This window comes from Phyllobates terribilis, unplaced genomic scaffold, assembly GCF_046119375.1.
Source record: "Phyllobates terribilis strain yellow unplaced genomic scaffold, ASM4611937v1 Scaffold_4__5_contigs__length_816908805, whole genome shotgun sequence".
In the NCBI taxonomy this organism is placed as follows: domain Eukaryota; kingdom Metazoa; phylum Chordata; class Amphibia; order Anura; family Dendrobatidae; genus Phyllobates; species Phyllobates terribilis.
Window position 1 is genome coordinate 792,079,207 of NW_027362764.1, and position 20,546 is coordinate 792,099,752.

The window sequence follows — 20,546 nt, forward strand, 5'->3', positions numbered from 1 at the left end:
TTACAGCAGGGGAGGACGCAGGAGAGTATACAGACAGGACAGCAGGGGAGGACGCAGGAGAGTATACAGACATTACAGCAGGGGAGGACGCAGGAGAGTATACAGACATTACAGCAGGCGAGGACGCAGGAGAGTATACAGACAATACAGCAGGGGAGGACGCAGGAGAGTATACAGACATTACAGCAGGGGAGGACGCAGGAGAGTATACAGACATTACAGCAGGGGAGGACGCAGGAGAGTATACAGACATTACAGCAGAGGAGGACGCAGGAGAGTATACAGACATTAAAGCAGGGGAGGACGCAGGAGAGTATACAGACATTACAGCAGGGGAGGACGCAGGAGAGTATACAGACATTACAGCAGGGGAGGACGCAGGAGACTATACAGACATTACAGCAGAGGAGGACGCAGGAGAGTATACAGACATTACAGCAGAGGAGGACGCAGGAGAGTATACAGACATTGCAGCAGGGGAGGACGCAGGAGAGTATACAGACATTACAGCAGGGGAGGACGCAGGAGAGTATACAGACATTACAGCAGGGGAGGACGCAAGAGAGTATACAGACAGGACAGCAGGAGAGTATACAGACATTACAGCAGAGGAGGACGCAGGAGAGTATACAGACATTACAGCAGAGGAGGGCGCTGGAGAGTATACAGACATTACAGCAGAGGAGGACGCAGGAGAGTATACAGACGACATTACATCAGGGGAGGACGCAGGAGAGTATACAGACATTACAGCAGAGGAGGACGCAGGAGAGTATACAGACATTACAGCAGAGGAGGACGCAGGAGAGTATACAGACATTACAGCAGAGGAGGACGCAGGAGAGTATACAGACATTACAGCAGAGGAGGACGCAGGAGAGTATACAGACATTACAGCAGAGGAGGACGCAGGAGAGTATACAGACATTACAGCAGAGGAGGACGCAGGAGAGTATACAGACATTACAGCAGGGGAGGACGCAGGAGAGTATACAGACATTACAGCAGGGGAGGACGCAGGAGAGTATACAGACATTACAGCAGAGGAGGACGCAGGAGAGTATACAGACATTACAGCAGAGGAGGACGCAGTAGAGTATACAGACATTACAGCAGGGGAGGACGCAGGAGAGTATACAGACATTATAGCAGGGGAGAACGCAGGAGAGTATACAGACATTACAGCAGAGGAGGACGCAGGAGAGTATACAGACATTACAGCAGAGGAGGACGCAGGAGAGTATACAGACATTACAGCAGAGGAGGACACAGGAGAGTATACAGACATTACAGCAGAGGAGGACACAGGAGAGTATACAGACATTACAGCAGGGGAGGACGCAGGAGAGTATACAGACAGGACAGCAGGGGAGGACGCAGGAGAGTATACAGACATTACAGCAGAGGAGGACGCAGGAGAGTATACAGACATTACAGCCGGGGAGGACGCAGGAGAGTATACAGACATTACAGCAGGGGAGGACGCAAGAGAGTATACAGACATTACAGCAGGAGAGGACGCAGGAGAGTATACAGACAGGACAGCAGGAGAGAACGCAGGAGAGTATACAGACATTACAGCAGAGGAGGACGCAGGAGAGTATACAGACATTACAGCAGAGGAGGAGGCAGTAGAGTATACAGACATAACAGCAGGGGAGGACGCAGGAGAGTATACAGACCTTACAGCAGGAGATGACGCAGGAGAGTATACAGACATTACAGCAGAGGAGGACGCAGGAGAGTATACAGACATTACAGCAGAGGAGGACGCAGGAGAGTATACAGACCTTACAGCAGGGGAGGATGCAGGAGAGTATACAGACAGGACAGCAGGGGAGGACGCAGGAGAGTATACAGACATTACAGCAGAGGAGGACGCAGGAGAGTATACAGACATTACAGCAGAGGAGGAGGCAGTAGAGTATACAGACATAACAGCAGGGGAGGACGCAGGAGAGTATACAGACCTTACAGCAGGAGATGACGCAGGAGAGTATACAGACATTACAGCAGAGGAGGACGCAGGAGAGTATACAGACATTACAGCAGAGGAGGACGCAGGAGAGTATACAGACCTTACAGCAGGGGAGGACGCAGGAGAGTATACAGACAGGACAGCAGGGGAGGACGCAGGAGAGTATACAGACATTACAGCAGAGGAGGACGCAGGAGAGTATACAGACATTACAGCAGAGGAGGACGCAGGAGAGTATACAGACATTACAGCCGGGGAGGACGCAAGAGAGTATACAGACATTACAGCAAGGGAGGACGCAGGAGAGTATACAGACATTACAGCAGGGGAGGACGCAGGAGAGTATACAGACATTACAGCAGGGGAGGACGCAGAAGAGTATACAGACATTACAGCAGAGGAGGACGCAGGAGAGTATACAGACATTACAGCAGGGGAGGACGCAGGAGAGTATACAGACATTACAGCAGGGGAGGACGCAGGAGAGTATACAGACATTACAGCAGGGGAGGACGCAGGAGAGTATACAGACATTACAGCAGAGGAGGACGCAGGAGAGTATACAGACATTACAGCAGAGGAGGACGCAGGAGAGTATACAGACAGGACAGCAGGGGAGGACGCAGGAGAGTATACAGACAGGACAGCAGGGGAGGACGCAGGAGAGTATACAGACAGGACAGCAGGGGAGGACGCAGGAGAGTATACAGACATTACAGCAGAGGAGGACGCAGGAGAGTATACAGACATTACAGCCGGGGAGGACGCAGGAGAGTATACAGACATTACAGCCGGGGAGGACGCAGGAGAGTATACAGACATTACAGCAGGGGAGGACGCAAGAGAGTATACAGACATTACAGCAGGGGAGGACGCAGGAGAGTATACAGACATTACAGCAGGGGAGGACGCAGGAGAGTATACAGACATTACAGCAGGGGAGGACGCAGAAGAGTATACAGACATTACAGCAGAGGAGGACGCAGGAGAGTATACAGACATTACAGCAGAGGAGGACGCAGGAGAGTATACAGACATTACAGCAGAGGAGGACGCAGGAGAGTATACAGACATTACAGCAGAGGAGGACGCAGGAGAGTATACAGACATTACAGCAGAGGAGGACGCAGGAGAGTATACAGACATTACAGCAGAGGAGGACGCAGGAGAGTATACAGACATTACAGCAGAGGAGGACGCAGGAGAGTATACAGACATTACAGCAGGGGAGGACGCAGGAGAGTATACAGACATTACAGCAGGGGAGGACGCAGGAGAGTATACAGACAGGACAGCAGGGGAGGACGCAGGAGAGTATACAGACATTACAGCAGAGGAGGACGCAGGAGAGTATACAGACAGGACAGCAGGGGAGGACGCAGGAGAGTATACAGACATTACAGCAGGGGAGGACGCAGGAGAGTATACAGACATTACAGCAGGGGAGGACGCAGGAGAGTATACAGACATTACAGCAGGGGAGGACGCAGGAGAGTATACAGACATTACAGCAGGGGAGGACGCAGGAGAGTATACAGACATTACAGCAGAGGAGGACGCAGGAGAGTATACAGACATTAAAGCAGGGGAAGACGCAGGAGAGTATACAGACATTACAGCAGGGGAGGACGCAGGAGAGTATACAGACATTACAGCAGAGGAGGACGCAGGAGAGTATACAGACATTACAGCAGAGGAGGACGCAGGAGAGTATACAGACATTGCAGCAGGGGAGGACGCAGGAGAGTATACAGACATTACAGCAGGGGAGGACGCAGGAGAGTATACAGACATTACAGCAGGGGAGGACGCAAGAGAGTATACAGACAGGACAGCAGGAGAGTATACAGACATTACAGCAGAGGAGGACGCAGGAGAGTATACAGACATTACAGCCGGGGAGGACGCAGGAGAGTATACAGACATTACAGCAGGGGAGGACGCAAGAGAGTATACAGACATTACAGCAGGGGAGGACGCAGGAGAGTATACAGACAGGACAGCAGGGGAGGACGCAGGAGAGTATACAGACAGGACAGCAGGAGAGGACGCAGGAGAGTATACAGACAGGACAGCAGGAGAGGACGCAGGAGAGTATACAGACATTACAGCAGAGGAGGAGGCAGGAGAGTATACAGACATTACAGCAGAGGAGGAGGCAGTAGAGTATACAGACATTACAGCAGAGGAGGACGCAGTAGAGTATACAGACATTACAGCAGGGGAGGACGCAGGAGAGTATACAGACATTACAGCAGGGGAGGACGCAGGAGAGTATACAGACATTACAGCAGAGGAGGACACAGGAGAGTATACAGACATTACAGCAGAGGAGGACACAGGAGAGTATACAGACATTACAGCAGGGGAGGACGCAGGAGAGTATACAGACAGGACAGCAGGGGAGGACGCAGGAGAGTATACAGACATTACAGCAGAGGAGGACGCAGGAGAGTATACAGACATTACAGCCGGGGAGGACGCAGGAGAGTATACAGACATTACAGCAGGGGAGGACGCAAGAGAGTATACAGACATTACAGCAGGGGAGGACGCAGGAGAGTATACAGACAGGACAGCAGGGGAGGACGCAGGAGAGTATACAGACAGGACAGCAGGAGAGGACGCAGGAGAGTATACAGACAGGACAGCAGGAGAGGACGCAGGAGAGTATACAGACATTACAGCAGAGGAGGACGCAGGAGAGTATACAGACATAACAGCAGGGGAGGACGCAGGAGAGTATACAGACATTACAGCAGGGGAGGACGCAGGAGAGTATACAGACATTACAGCAGGGGAGGACGCAGGAGAGTATACAGACATTACAGCAGAGGAGGACGCAGGAGAGTATACAGACATTACAGCAGAGGAGGACGCAGGAGAGTATACAGACATTACAGCAGAGGAGGACACAGGAGAGTATACAGACATTACAGCAGAGGAGGACACAGGAGAGTATACAGACATTACAGCAGGGGAGGACGCAGGAGAGTATACAGACAGGACAGCAGGGGAGGACGCAGGAGAGTATACAGACATTACAGCAGAGGAGGACGCAGGAGAGTATACAGGCATTACAGCCGGGGAGGACGCAGGAGAGTATACAGACATTACAGCAGGGGAGGACGCAAGAGAGTATACAGACATTACAGCAGGGGAGGACGCAGGAGAGTATACAGACCTTACAGCAGGAGATGACGCAGGAGAGTATACAGACATTACAGCAGAGGAGGACGCAGGAGAGTATACAGACATTACAGCAGAGGAGGACGCAGGAGAGTATACAGACCTTACAGCAGGGGAGGACGCAGGAGAGTATACAGACAGGACAGCAGGGGAGGACGCAGGAGAGTATACAGACATTACAGCAGAGGAGGACGCAGGAGAGTATACAGACATTACAGCAGAGGAGGACGCAGGAGAGTATACAGACATTACAGCCGGGGAGGACGCAAGAGAGTATACAGACATTACAGCAGGGGAGGACGCAGGAGAGTATACAGACATTACAGCAGGGGAGGACGCAGGAGAGTATACAGACATTACAGCAGGGGAGGACGCAGAAGAGTATACAGACATTACAGCAGAGGAGGACGCAGGAGAGTATACAGACATTACAGCAGAGGAGGACGCAGGAGAGTATACAGACATTACAGCAGGGGAGGACGCAGGAGAGTATACAGACATTACAGCAGGGGAGGACGCAGGAGAGTATACAGACATTACAGCAGGGGAGGACGCAGGAGAGTATACAGACATTACAGCAGAGGAGGACGCAGGAGAGTATACAGACATTACAGCAGAGGAGGACGCAGGAGAGTATACAGACAGGACAGCAGGGGAGGACGCAGGAGAGTATACAGACAGGACAGCAGGGGAGGACGCAGGAGAGTATACAGACAGGACAGCAGGGGAGGACGCAGGAGAGTATACAGACAGGACAGCAGGGGAGGACGCAGGAGAGTATACAGACATTACAGCAGAGGAGGACGCAGGAGAGTATACAGACATTACAGCAGAGGAGGACGCAGGAGAGTATACAGACATTACAGCCGGGGAGGACGCAGGAGAGTATACAGACATTACAGCCGGGGAGGACGCAGGAGAGTATACAGACATTACAGCAGGGGAGGACGCAAGAGAGTATACAGACATTACAGCAGGGGAGGACGCAGGAGAGTATACAGACATTACAGCAGGGGAGGACGCAGGAGAGTATACAGACATTACAGCAGGGGAGGACGCAGGAGAGTATACAGACATTACAGCAGAGGAGGACGCAGGAGAGTATACAGACAGGACAGCAGGGGAGGACGCAGGAGAGTATACAGACATTACAGCAGAGGAGGACGCAGGAGAGTATACAGACAGGACAGCAGGGGAGGACGCAGGAGAGTATACAGACATTACAGCAGGGGAGGACGCAGGAGAGTATACAGACATTACAGCAGGGGAGGACGCAGGAGAGTATACAGACATTACAGCAGGGGAGGACGCAGGAGAGTATACAGACATTACAGCAGGGGAGGACGCAGGAGAGTATACAGACATTACAGCAGAGGAGGACGCAGGAGAGTATACAGACATTAAAGCAGGGGAAGACGCAGGAGAGTATACAGACATTACAGCAGGGGAGGACGCAGGAGAGTATACAGACATTACAGCAGAGGAGGACGCAGGAGAGTATACAGACATTACAGCAGAGGAGGACGCAGGAGAGTATACAGACATTGCAGCAGGGGAGGACGCAGGAGAGTATACAGACATTACAGCAGGGGAGGACGCAGGAGAGTATACAGACATTACAGCAGGGGAGGACGCAAGAGAGTATACAGACAGGACAGCAGGAGAGGACGCAGGAGAGTATACAGACAGGACAGCAGGAGAGGACGCAGGAGAGTATACAGACATTACAGCAGAGGAGGAGGCAGTAGAGTATACAGACATAACAGCAGGGGAGGACGCAGGAGAGTATACAGACCTTACAGCAGGAGATGACGCAGGAGAGTATACAGACATTACAGCAGAGGAGGACGCAGGAGAGTATACAGACATCACAGCAGAGGAGGACGCAGGAGAGTATACAGACCTTACAGCAGGGGAGGACGCAGGAGAGTATACAGACAGGACAGCAGGGGAGGACGCAGGAGAGTATACAGACATTACAGCAGAGGAGGACGCAGGAGAGTATACAGACATTACAGCCGGGGAGGACGCAGGAGAGTATACAGACATTACAGCCGGGGAGGACGCAAGAGAGTATACAGACATTACAGCAGGGGAGGACGCAGGAGAGTATACAGACATTACAGCAGGAGATGACGCAGGAGAGTATACAGACATTACAGCAGAGGAGGACGCAGGAGAGTATACAGACATTACAGCAGAGGAGGACGCAGGAGAGTATACAGACCTTACAGCAGGGGAGGACGCAGGAGAGTATACAGACAGGACAGCAGGGGAGGACGCAGGAGAGTATACAGACATTACAGCAGAGGAGGACGCAGGAGAGTATACAGACATTACAGCCTGGGAGGACGCAGGAGAGTATACAGACATTACAGCCGGGGAGGACGCAGGAGAGTATACAGACATTACAGCCGGGGAGGACGCAAGAGAGTATACAGACATTACAGCAGGGGAGGACGCAGGAGAGTATACAGACATTACAGCAGGGGAGGACGCAGTAGAGTATACAGACATTACAGCAGGGGAGGACGCAGAAGAGTATACAGACATTACAGCAGAGGACGACGCAGGAGAGTATACAGACATTACAGCAGAGGAGGACGCAGGAGAGTATACAGACCTTACAGCAGGGGAGGACGCAGGAGAGTATACAGACAGGACAGCAGGGGAGGACGCAGGAGAGTATACAGACATTACAGCAGAGGAGGACGCAGGAGAGTATACAGACATTACAGCCGGGGAGGACGCAGGAGAGTATACAGACATTACAGCCGGGGAGGACGCAAGAGAGTATACAGACATTACAGCAGGGGAGGACGCAGGAGAGTATACAGACATTACAGCAGGGGAGGACGCAGGAGAGTATACAGACATTACAGCAGGGGAGGACGCAGAAGAGTATACAGACATTACAGCAGAGGAGGACGCAGGAGAGTATACAGACATTACAGCAGGGGAGGACGCAGGAGAGTATACAGACATTACAGCAGGGGAGGACGCAGGAGAGTATACAGACATTACAGCAGGGGAGGACGCAGGAGAGTATACAGACATTACAGCAGAGGAGGACGCAGGAGAGTATACAGACATTACAGCAGAGGAGGACGCAGGAGAGTATACAGACAGGACAGCAGGGGAGGACGCAGGAGAGTATACAGACAGGACAGCAGGGGAGGACGCAGGAGAGTATACAGACATTACAGCAGAGGAGGACGCAGGAGAGTATACAGACATTACAGCAGAGGAGGACGCAGGAGAGTATACAGACCTTACAGCAGGGGAGGACGCAGGAGAGTATACAGACAGGACAGCAGGGGAGGACGCAGGAGAGTATACAGACATTACAGCAGAGGAGGACGCAGGAGAGTATACAGACATTACAGCAGAGGAGGACGCAGGAGAGTATACAGACATTACAGCCGGGGAGGACGCAGGAGAGTATACAGACATTACAGCAGGGGAGGACGCAAGAGAGTATACAGACATTACAGCAGGGGAGGACGCAGGAGAGTATACAGACATTACAGAAGGGGAGGACGCAGGAGAGTATACAGACATTACAGCAGGGGAGGACGCAGAAGAGTATACAGACATTACAGCAGAGGAGGACGCAGGAGAGTATACAGACATTACAGCAGAGGAGGACGCAGGAGAGTATACAGACATTACAGCAGAGGAGGACGCAGGAGAGTATACAGACATTACAGCAGAGGAGGACACAGGAGAGTATACAGACATTACAGCAGGGGAGGACGCAGGAGAGTATACAGACATTACAGCAGGGGAGGACGCAGGAGAGTATACAGACAGGACAGCAGGGGAGGACGCAGGAGAGTATACAGACATTACAGCAGAGGAGGACGCAGGAGAGTATACAGACAGGACAGCAGGGGAGGACGCAGGAGAGTATACAGACATTACAGCAGGGGAGGACGCAGGAGAGTATACAGACATTACAGCAGGGGAGGACGCAGGAGAGTATACAGACATTACAGCAGGGGAGGACGCAGGAGAGTATACAGACATTACAGCAGGGGAGGACGCAGGAGAGTATACAGACATTACAGCAGAGGAGGACGCAGGAGAGTATACAGACATTAAAGCAGGGGAAGACGCAGGAGAGTATACAGACATTACAGCAGGGGAGGACGCAGGAGAGTATACAGACATTACAGCAGAGGAGGACGCAGGAGAGTATACAGACATTACAGCAGAGGAGGACGCAGGAGAGTATACAGACATTGCAGCAGGGGAGGACGCAGGAGAGTATACAGACATTACAGCAGGGGAGGACGCAGGAGAGTATACAGACATTACAGCAGGGGAGGACGCAAGAGAGTATACAGACAGGACAGCAGGAGAGTATACAGACATTACAGCAGAGGAGGACGCAGGAGAGTATACAGACATTACAGCAGGGGAGGACGCAGGAGAGTATACAGACATTACAGCAGGGGAGGACGCAGGAGAGTATACAGACATTACAGCAGGGGAGGACGCAGGAGAGTATACAGACATTACAGCAGGGGAGGACGCAAGAGAGTATACAGACAGGACAGCAGGAGAGTATACAGACATTACAGCAGAGGAGGACGCAGGAGAGTATACAGACATTACATCAGGGGAGGACGCAAGAGAGTATACAGACATTACAGCAGAGGAGGACGCAGGAGAGTATACAGACATTACAGCAGAGGAGGACGCAGGAGAGTATACAGACATTACAGCAGAGGACGCAGGAGAGTATACAGACATTACAGCAGAGGAGGACGCAGGAGAGTATACAGACATTACAGCAGAGGAGGACGCAGGAGAGTATACAGACATTACAGCAGAGGAGGACGCAGGAGAGTATACAGACATTACAGCAGAGGAGGACGCAGGAGAGTATACAGACATTACAGCAGGGGAGGATGCAAGAGAGTATACAGACATTACAGCAGGGGAGGACGCAGGAGAGTATACAGACAGGACAGCAGGGGAGGACGCAGGAGAGTATACAGACATTACAGCAGGGGAGGACGCAGGAGAGTATACAGACAGGACAGCAGGGGAGGACGCAGGAGAGTATACAGACATTACAGCAGGGGAGGACGCAGGAGAGTATACAGACATTACAGCAGGGGAGGACGCAGGAGAGTATACAGACATTACAGCAGGGGAGGACGCAGGAGAGTATACAGACATTACAGCAGGGGAGGACGCAGGAGAGTATACAGACATTACAGCAGGGGAGGACGCAGGAGAGTATACAGACATTACAGCAGGGGAGGACGCAGGAGAGTATACAGACATTACAGCAGAGGAGGACGCAGGAGAGTATACAGACATTAAAGCAGGGGAGGACGCAGGAGAGTATACAGACATTACAGCAGGGGAGGACGCAGGAGAGTATACAGACATTACAGCAGGGGAGGACGCAGGAGAGTATACAGACATTACAGCAGATGAGGACGCAGGAGAGTATACAGACATTACAGCAGAGGAGGACGCAGGAGAGTATACAGACATTGCAGCAGGGGAGGACGCAGGAGAGTATACAGACATTACAGCAGGGGAGGACGCAGGAGAGTATACAGACATTACAGCAGGGGAGGACGCAAGAGAGTATACAGACAGGACAGCAGGAGAGTATACAGACATTACAGCAGAGGAGGACGCAGGAGAGTATACAGACATTACAGCAGAGGAGGGCGCTGGAGAGTATACAGACATTACAGCAGGAGAGTATACAGACATTACAGCAGGAGATCGTGGCTGATTCATTCTTTGAAGTAAAACATCGTTTAAAAACAGGCAGGGAAATGTTATACCTCACAAAAAGAATCAGCAGTGATCCCGGCTGTCCTGTCTGTATACTCTTTTGCTCTCTCCCCTGCTGTCTTGTCTGTATACTCTTTTGCTCCCCCCCCCCTGCCCAGGAGCTGTGGTATGATAAGACCATATTCCTGTACGGTCAGACACGGCCATTACACAGTACACAGCAGGGGCACATTTATAAGATTATCTCAGCACAGGAACATTTTATTTAAACATCCAATTGTGGAAATTATTATTCCGAGATCTATTGATTAAAATCAACTTTCTTTCGTGGGAAAAACCCTTTAACAAACGGCCGAGTTCTCTTTCCCAGTTCCGTATTACATACCTGCAGAATCATCTACGGGAATTTCCTCGTTCATACTCGGTGGATCAATCCTCATCTCATCAGCTTCTTCTTTAACCTCCACTTTAATAATAGTGAGATCTTCCCCCTGATGCACCATGTGTAACACGTCAGTACAATATGGCAGTGACACGGAGAAACAAATCAGCATAAAGGTAATGGAAGTGGTCTGTAAATAGGTCACCCTCTTCTTCTCTATAAGCGTTTGTTTCCGGCAGTGAACACCTTACCACCTTTGACCTCGTTAGGACAAAATTTAGGAGATGGACAAATGGACATATATTTACCCAAACCGGGAAATCATTTTACCCCCTCAACGACTGACAATTACCTGCCTCCTGTACGAATTTTTTTTTTCCCTTAGGCTGTGTGCCCATGATGCGTTTTTTAAGCAATTCCGCTGCACAAACTCTTAAAAATCGCTTGGTAGAAGGTCTGCCATGTTCCCCAATGATCATCCGCGTGTGCTGTGCAAATGCTGCGGAAATTTCCACTGCGGATTATCATTGCGGAAAAATCCGCAGCACTACCAATTATTTTGTGTAATCGCTGCATTTTTGCCGCCATTGACTTGCATTGAATCGCATAATATCCGTATGACTACATGTGCACATGCGGATATTAAGCGATTCAATGTGCGGATGGTACCCGGGTCTGGAGAAGTGGAGACTCTCATCCAGACGCGGGTACCATAGTACCTGTAAAAAAAAAAAAAGAATTAAAATAAAAAAAAATATACATTATACTTACCTTCTGATGGCCCCCGGTCTCCATAGTGATCCGTCCTGGCTTCCCGGCAGCTCGCGATGGTCTAACAGGACCTGCCATGACGTCATTTAGTGATGTGACGGGTCACGCAGCCGCTGACGTCGGCGGTCGCGTGACCCGTCACATGACTAAATGACATCATGGCAGGTCCTTTTACACAACCGCGAGACACCGGGAAGCCAGGATGGATCAGATAAGGACACCGGGGGCCATCAGAAGGTAAGTATAATATTTATTTTTTACCATTCTTTCGGTCACACTATATATGCCGGTTGCATGGATTTATATAGTGTGACCAAGTTGTCAAGCACTTTCCAAATGGTGCTAAAAACGCTTGGAAAGCGCTAGTCAACCCGCATGCGAAATCACATGATCAAAACGCGTCAATTACAGTTGTCCCTGGCAGGAAAAACGCACGTACAATCCGCATGTACAATCCGCATGTGTTTTTTCTGCCAGGGAGATGCAGAAACGTTCAGGAAAAATCCGGAGCATTTCTGCATCGTGGGCACATAGCCTAACAAAGATTTTTCTTAAAATTATGAAGGCAAGAAACTAAAACTATAAATTGTTGGTATCATCTCAACAGATGACATTTTTCTTCCTAATAAATACAAAACATATCGTACTTCTTCTCGTCACTTACATAGTTTCTAAAAGTTTCTGAAGGAACTCCACAGAAGAGGTAAACCCAGATCTTCTGTGTATGAGGCTGGTGGGGATCCGTCTATCTTTTCATGTGACCCCAGACAGACGGGATGATGGGAGATCAGGGCTCTGTGGGGCCGGATCATGAATTCCAGGTCTCCTCATTTTTTTTTTTTTTTAATACTGAAGATTGTTCTTAATTATATTAGCTTGATGTTTGAGGTCGTTGTCCGGCTGCAGAATCTGCTTGGACCCAACTAGACTCCTGGTTGATGGTATTGCATGATAAACACCAAGAAATTGGCAACATTCAGGACATTGGTCGGCCAAGGAACCCTTCAAGATCATAAGACGTCCAGCAGTGCAATCATCAATTACTGAATCCCATCTTCTGTTAGGAGAAGTTGTCTTCAGGGAAGAATTGCAGCTAAAAAGTCCAAGCCTTCTACAAAGCTGAGCAACTCAATGCTGCACGAAAACATAGGAACCGGGGAGCAGAAAAATGGCAGCAGGTGCCCTTGACCGAAGCCTCAAAATATCAATTCGACTGCAGAAGAAGTCAGTGTGTTCCCAAAGGGCGACACACTAATAAGGGTCTGCAGGAGCAGTGATGCAGGTGGAAAGTCCTGCAAGCTTGTAGGCGGCTTTTCAGCAAATTGAGTTGGGAATTTCTTCAAGATTTATGGTGTCCAGAATTAAGTAGATAAATACCCATCATGTAATACCATCAAGGAGCAGTCTGATTGGCCCAACATTTATTCTTCTGCAGCCAAACAATGACCCCAAACATCCAGCCAATGTAATTAAGAATGACGAGAACTAGAAATGATGATCAAGCCCCACAGAGCCCTGATCCCACATCATACTGTCTGTCTGGGGTCACGGTAAGAGACAGGATATGTACAAGCATCATATACAGCAGATCTGGCGTCAGCTCTCCAAGATGTTTGGAAAAACCTCCTGCAAGAATCCTTCATAAACTGTGTGCAAGTGACAGAGAAGTGATGGAGGAGACGGGCAGTCAACAGATACTGATGATGGAGGCGACGGGCAGTCAACAGATACTGATGATGGAGGTGACGGGCGGTCACCAGATACTGATGATGGAGATGACGAGCGGTCACCAGATACTGATGATGGAGATGACGGGCGGTCACCAGATACTGATGGTAGAGGTGACGGGCAGTCACCAGATACTGATGGTAGAGGTGATGGGCGGTCACCAGATACTGATGATGGAGATGACGAGCGGTCACCAGATACTGATGATGGAGATGACGAGCGGTCACCAGATACTGATGGTAGAGGTGACGGGCGGTCACCAGATACTGATGGTAGAGGTGACGGGCAGTCACCAGATACTGATGGTAGAGGTGATGGGCGGTCACCAGATACTGATGCGATTTACATTTCTCTTTTGAGCATTCATGTTGCATTTTTATCAATTACCAACCCATAGACTGTGTGCCCACGTTGCGTTTTTTAAGCGTTTCCGCAGCGGCAAAAATGCTGCAGAAACGCTTAAAAAACGCTTGGTAGAAGGTCTGCCATGTTCCCCAATGATAATCCGCATGTGCTGTGCACATGCTGCGGAGATTTCTGCTGCGGATTATCATTGCGGAAAAAAAACGCAGCACTACCAATTATTTTGCGTTTTCGCCGCCATTGACTTGCATTGGAACGCATGGAATCCGCATCACTGCGTCTGTACATGCGGATTCCATGAGTTTCAATGTGCGGATGGTACCCGGGTGTGGAGGACAGGAGACTCTCCTCCTGACCCAGGTACCGTAGAACCTGTAAAAAAAAGAATAAAATAAAAAATAAATATATACTCACCTTCTGATGGCCCCCAGTCTCAATGTCTTCGCTTGCCGGCAGCTCGCGGTGGACTGAAGGACCTGCGCTGACGTCATAGTCATGTGACGGCAGGTCCTTCAGTGTACCGCGAGCTGCCGGGAGCCAGGATGAAGCGAATAAAGACTGTGGGGGCCATCGGAAGGTAAGTATATATTATTTTTTATTTTTTACCATTCTCTCGGGTCACACTATATATGCCGGTTGCCGGTTGCATGGCTTTATATAGTGTGACCAAGTTGTCAAGCACTTTCCAAGTGATGCTAAAATCGCTTGATAACCCGCATGCGGAAATACAAGTGAAGAACGCTTCACATCCGCATGTCCCTAGCAGGAAAAACGAATGTACAATCCGCACGTACAATCCGCACGCGCAATCCGCATGTACAATCCATATGTACAATCCGCATGCGTTTTTTCTGTCAGGGAGATGCAGAAACGTTCAGGAAAAATCCGGAGCATTTCTGCATCGTGGGCACATAGCCTTACATTTTTAAAAGCTTCTTACTGTCCCACCTGCTTAATTACCAGCAATTTACTTTTCCAGGAATTTCAGGATAGCAACCACGAGAGGGGGGATCTGCCCAAACACTGAACAGGGAGCCAAGAGCAAAAAATAAAAAGGCAACTACGAATTCCTTCCTCCTTCAGTGGTTTCCAAGTAGTCAAGTAGGAGTCACCCAAGTATATGACCACCACCATCATCATCATTCTTATTAGTTATACACTTCTTCACCATGAGAAAAAAAAAAAGACAGAAAAAACCTCAACCAACCACAAGCAAAGAGGAGGGAATAAGTAGGGGGGGGGGGGGTGTCACAAGTTTCTGGAAAATCTAATTATAGGCAAGTTATCATTTTTTCTAATCACTCATGACAGCACCTGAGAGAGGTTAAAGAAAGCAACAACCTGATAAAGAGGAAACACCTGTTGTAATGTCTTATTGTGAAGGAAAGATCCAAAGAATACAAAGCTGCTTTAATTAGGAGCTCCAACTAAAAAGTGCCTGCAATCTCACTGGAGACACGGGACCTGCTAAAGTAGTAATCCGCACAGCTTATAACCAGAACTTTATTTTATTGAGGAGAGGACCTATATTTATGGACCTTCCCTGGCTACATGCTTGGAGTAGATTAGAATAATTCCCAACAACAATGAGACCGTGAAAGCAGGAGATAACCTTCACACATACTAACCCTAAGGACAATAGGCGGCCGTCACAATACAGCAGCCGGCCCAAGCACTGCGGTCCCCGACAATCTGACCCGGGGCTGGATAAAAGTTAATCAAGGGCGTAAAACGGCCCACGGGCCTGAAGTTCTCCTCCCCTGCTTTAACGTATAGTGTTAAAAAGCAATACGTCTTAAAATAGACACAACAAACATACAGATCCTCATGCATTCGGGTAACTCCAAAAATTACAAAGGATTCATTTTCCCCGAGCACCGGAAGTGACATCTGCGTTCCATCCATCTATTCCACGGGACACCCCGAATGTAACGTCCTTTCTATGCGCTCTACCGCCGGACGCCTGGATGGTGACACTTACATTTCACCGGTGTGTTCCATGAGTGCATTGGATGTGACGCCATATCCGGCACCACTACTTGCGCGCCAAAACGAATTAAAAGATATCGCGACGCCTTTACGGCACCAGGTTACATTATAGATCTCTGGTGAAGTATTTGTTGTATTCAGCCTTCTGGGCATTTCCCCCCCCTGATGACTTTAATATGAAACGCGTCGGGAGCACTATGGGGAACCTACATCTTAGATCCCTTGGACTCGTGTGGGGTAATATGTAGCTTTCTGAAATGGTGCCCACCCCGTCCCCTTTCCAGTCCACTCTGGATGACTACCTACCAGACCACCACCTGAATACAGTGAGATTTTTCCAACTGGTAATGGTTTATATTTTTTATAAACAATTCTTTGTAATTTTTGGAGTTACCCAATTGCATGAGGATCTGTATGCTTGTTGTGTCTATTTTAAGCTTTATTGCTTTTTAAACACTATACGTTAAAAAGTTAGGTTTTAAAATTTCTACCCTGCTGACGTATTGACACTTTATCTATTCTATTAGAATTCCTTGTTTTTTTGTCTATTACTCAACGACAGAACCAACCATTCAGCCTATTCTTTCACAGGGGGAAGCGACTCGGGTAGTGAGAGAGATAAAGACCTCAAGTGGCATGGGTGAAAGCTCAGATGGGCTTAGTATCAGGATATTAGAACCTTATATCCTCAACCTAATGGATGTTTCAACCTGTTCCCGTGTAATAATTCTTCCCTCAAGACAAAGGCATTCATCTTGACAATGTGTTCATCCTTTGCTAAAGGAGTTTGTCACAGAAGGACTTAGCCTCTTCTACTTATAGGCTTATGGCAGACTTGCCGTTCTAGGACTCCAAAAGGAACATCAACTGGACCTTTAATGGTCTCACCAGATTTCGTTTAGTTTAGTAGTTTTACGACTGCTGACTACGTATATTGGCTTAGCCAACTTCATCCTAATGTGCCCGCCTTTCAACTCCAACTAGGAAGATTCATTGGAATTGAAATATTTTAGATTTAATATACCGATATTTGTCATATAGCTAGAAGGATAGATCCGAATATTGTTGGTTTACCAACTTAATACGAAGTGCAAATTGCAAGTTCAGACTTGGAGGGCAGACTGGTGCCACCAAACGAACAAAATCATGTCCATCTTACCACATCAAGGTACGAAGATTGGAACGCTGATGGTTTGCCAACTTAACGTAGACAAGTCTGTTTTATGACGCCAGACTAGGAGGAGTAACAGTTAATCCAAAAAGAGAAAAGCCTATTAGGTACACTACTTCTATTCAACAAACACCCGATCAGGTCAAAAAAGTATAGATGCACAAATTCGATAAAAAGATTTTGAAACTTTTATTGAATTATTTTAAAAAAAATTAAAAAAAAAAAAAAAAAAAAAAACACACAAAGGATTTTGACTACATTTTTTATGCTGGATACTTTAAGGTGGGTACTTGTAATCCACTAATGCTTACTAGATGAATGAATTTTGGATACTGATCCTTTATTTATTTATTTCTTCATATATTTATCACTGGGTCCATTGATATGATCTCCTTTTGTTAGTCTTGTTAAACAGAATAAATGATTGATTACCCTTGTTTTAGCACTGCAGGCACCTTCATTGGTTCACTTCTCCTTTATGTGTGTTTTTTTAAAGTTCTTTTAAAATAATTCAATAAAAGTTTCAAAATCTTTTTATCGAATTTGTGCATCTATACTTTTTTGACCTGATCGGGTGTTAGGAGGAGTAACTGGACTTACAATGGTTTAATGTGGCTTAGTGTAACCATGTTCATCTTGCCACTCCAAATAGGAGGATAAACTGGAACATTGATCATTTACCAACTTAAACGCCAACAAGTCCAACTCATGACTCCAGAGTAAGGACAGACTGGGGCTTAGGATGGTTTCATTTGATATAGTGTCATATGCACAGTAGGAGGGATAGGCTGGAAATTTGGGGGACTTTCCGCTGGACTGCATTTTATTGAGGCTAGGACTGACTTGGCTTCCCATTCCTTAGGACAGTGAGGCAGTTGGCAAAATTAATGCAAATCAAAAAAAGGTCACACCCGGCCATAGGCTACATCAAGCCAAGTGGCAGAGAGAGCAGGCCAAAAAAAAACACGAGGCAGGTCAAGAAGAAGACATAAGACGGCAGGTCAAACAGGAGGCCGCCGTTCCCACATCAACCACAAAACATGAGGCAGTAGGTACTGGAGGCCCGATACCTAGATTTCTTGACGTTGATGTTAACATTCTAGTGCCTGATTGGACCAATGTACCCACTGCAATTGTTAATAAACAGGTTGTATTAGAACATATTAAAGGGAGTTCCATCATTCACAGCTCCAAAAAAGGACAGGAAACCACTGAAGGAGGAAGCGGGAGTTGCCTTTTTATCTTTTGCTCTTGACTTTATGTCCTCTGATCGGGCAAAATTTTCTCTCATGGATGCGGTCATATTTGAAGGGAAGACAAGAAGATGTGAAACAAACCAGAGTATGTTACACCGTAGATTCTTCATGTACAGCATTACTCTGAAGACAGCCTTACACGATCTTGGCATTATCTCCTGGAGCTGCATCAGGTCAGCACCTGTAATGGCTACCAACAGTCCTGAAGTGGTTCGCAGAGATGCTCAGCACTTGTCGCCTGCTTTGCCTTCACTCGGCATTGGGTTCTGGTCATGTCATCTGATGCAGCATTCATACCTCTCCTTCTTGGTCATATAGCACTTTCCTCACATGGAGGCCATTGTCCTGTTGTACCAGAAATGACTGTCCCATGGATCGCAACCTAGACGGGATGTCGGTCACTAGAGAATGCTGTAGTAATAATGCTGGGTCAGTGTGCCTAGAATTTGTAATAATAAATCACCTAAAGTGTCACCAGCAAGCACCCACAACAATCACACCTCCTCCATCATGCTTCAAATTGGGCACCACACATGAAACCATCCACTCACCTTTTAGACGACTCACAAAAACATAGCAGCTGGTAACAAAAAACACAAATTTTCCAATCTCCGGGCACAATACAGATTTCCACTGATCTAATGTTTAGGCCAAGCAACAAAAGGAACGGACAAGTCTCTTCTTGTTTGTGGCCCTCAGTAGCATCTTCTTTGCAGCAAGTCATCCATAAAGGGCGCCTTCTCTCAGTCTCCCCTGGACAGCTGATGTTGAAATGTAACTGCTAATTGATGTCTGAGCATCATTTATGAGGGCTGTTATCTGAGGTGCTACCACTTTGCAGGTTCTGAGGCTGGAAACTCTGATGAACTTATCCTCTGCAGCAGATGTAATTTCTTGGCCTTCTTTCCTGGGTCAGTCCTCATAACAGACAGTCTCCTCATATCAATTGATAGTTTTCACGACTGGACTTGAGGATACCGTCAATTTTCCAGATTGACCTTCCTGTCTTGCAGTAAAAAAGGACGGTAGTTTCTCTTAACTTACTTGAGTAGTTCTCACCATGTTGTGACTTGTGGAATAGGCTCAGCACTGTATGGAGCGGTGTACCAACACTGCCTCTGCAAAAAACATCTGATGGTCGCCAACAAGGCAAAGCTGTTAAAGGGAACGGGTCATGTGAAAAAAAAGGCTATGCAGGTCAATAGCGTTCTGAACCTTCCCAGGCGCCTGCACTCAACCTCACTGCTGGGTGGAAATTAACTTTAATTCCTCCTGACATTGTTTCTGTTTCAGTCATGAGAGTGGGGCCGGTGAGGGTTCAGTCACCACTCCGTGTAGAGAGCGGCGGCTTTAACAGCCCTGACTGACAGCTGGTCCTAATGCTGTGAGAGCTGTCAGTCAGTGCGGAGGGTGCGGTTACAGTCACCGCTCTATACACAGAGCAGTGACTGAAGCCGCGCTGGCCTCATCCGCATTACTGAACGCCAAATGTTGCTGGGGGGGAGTAAAGTTAATTACCTTCCCAACAGGAGGGCTCTGCGTTTTTTCACGTGACAGGATCCTTTTCATTAGAAGCCATTCCAGGCAACGGCCTGATGAAGGAATGCCAAGGCTGACATTGGACTAAAAGGGTAAGGGGGGTACTATGATGAATTTAATACCTGTGCATCACATATCCTTGTTTGTCTCACGCATTTTCGTTTCCTTAAGTATTCCCTCGCGATTTTACGGCCTTCAGTCTGAATATACAATGTGCACATTCCAATTCGAACAAGGAAAACCAATGCATGAACAGGGGGTCCAAGATTTTGTATTGCGTAAATTGATTTTCGGTACCCTGAACCAACGGCCGTCTGTCTTCTGCAACCGCTGGATGGGAGACAAACTGCCTCCTACGAGCCAGCATCCCCGATTCCTCCCGATTAGCCAGCCCGCCATGACGTCATTGTTGCG

General features: G+C 48.3%; 1 protein-coding gene across 1 annotated transcript in view; it reads right to left on the reverse strand.

Annotated features, from left to right (window-relative positions):
- LOC141264727 (uncharacterized) overlaps positions 1-20,546 on the reverse strand; it is a 161,102-nt gene that overhangs the window by 47,903 nt on the left and 92,653 nt on the right. Inside the window, exon 12 of the mRNA XM_073676988.1 lies at positions 11,319-11,424. Within this exon, the coding sequence (XP_073533089.1) occupies positions 11,319-11,424 (106 nt within the window). The remainder of the gene's footprint in view (positions 1-11,318; positions 11,425-20,546) is intronic.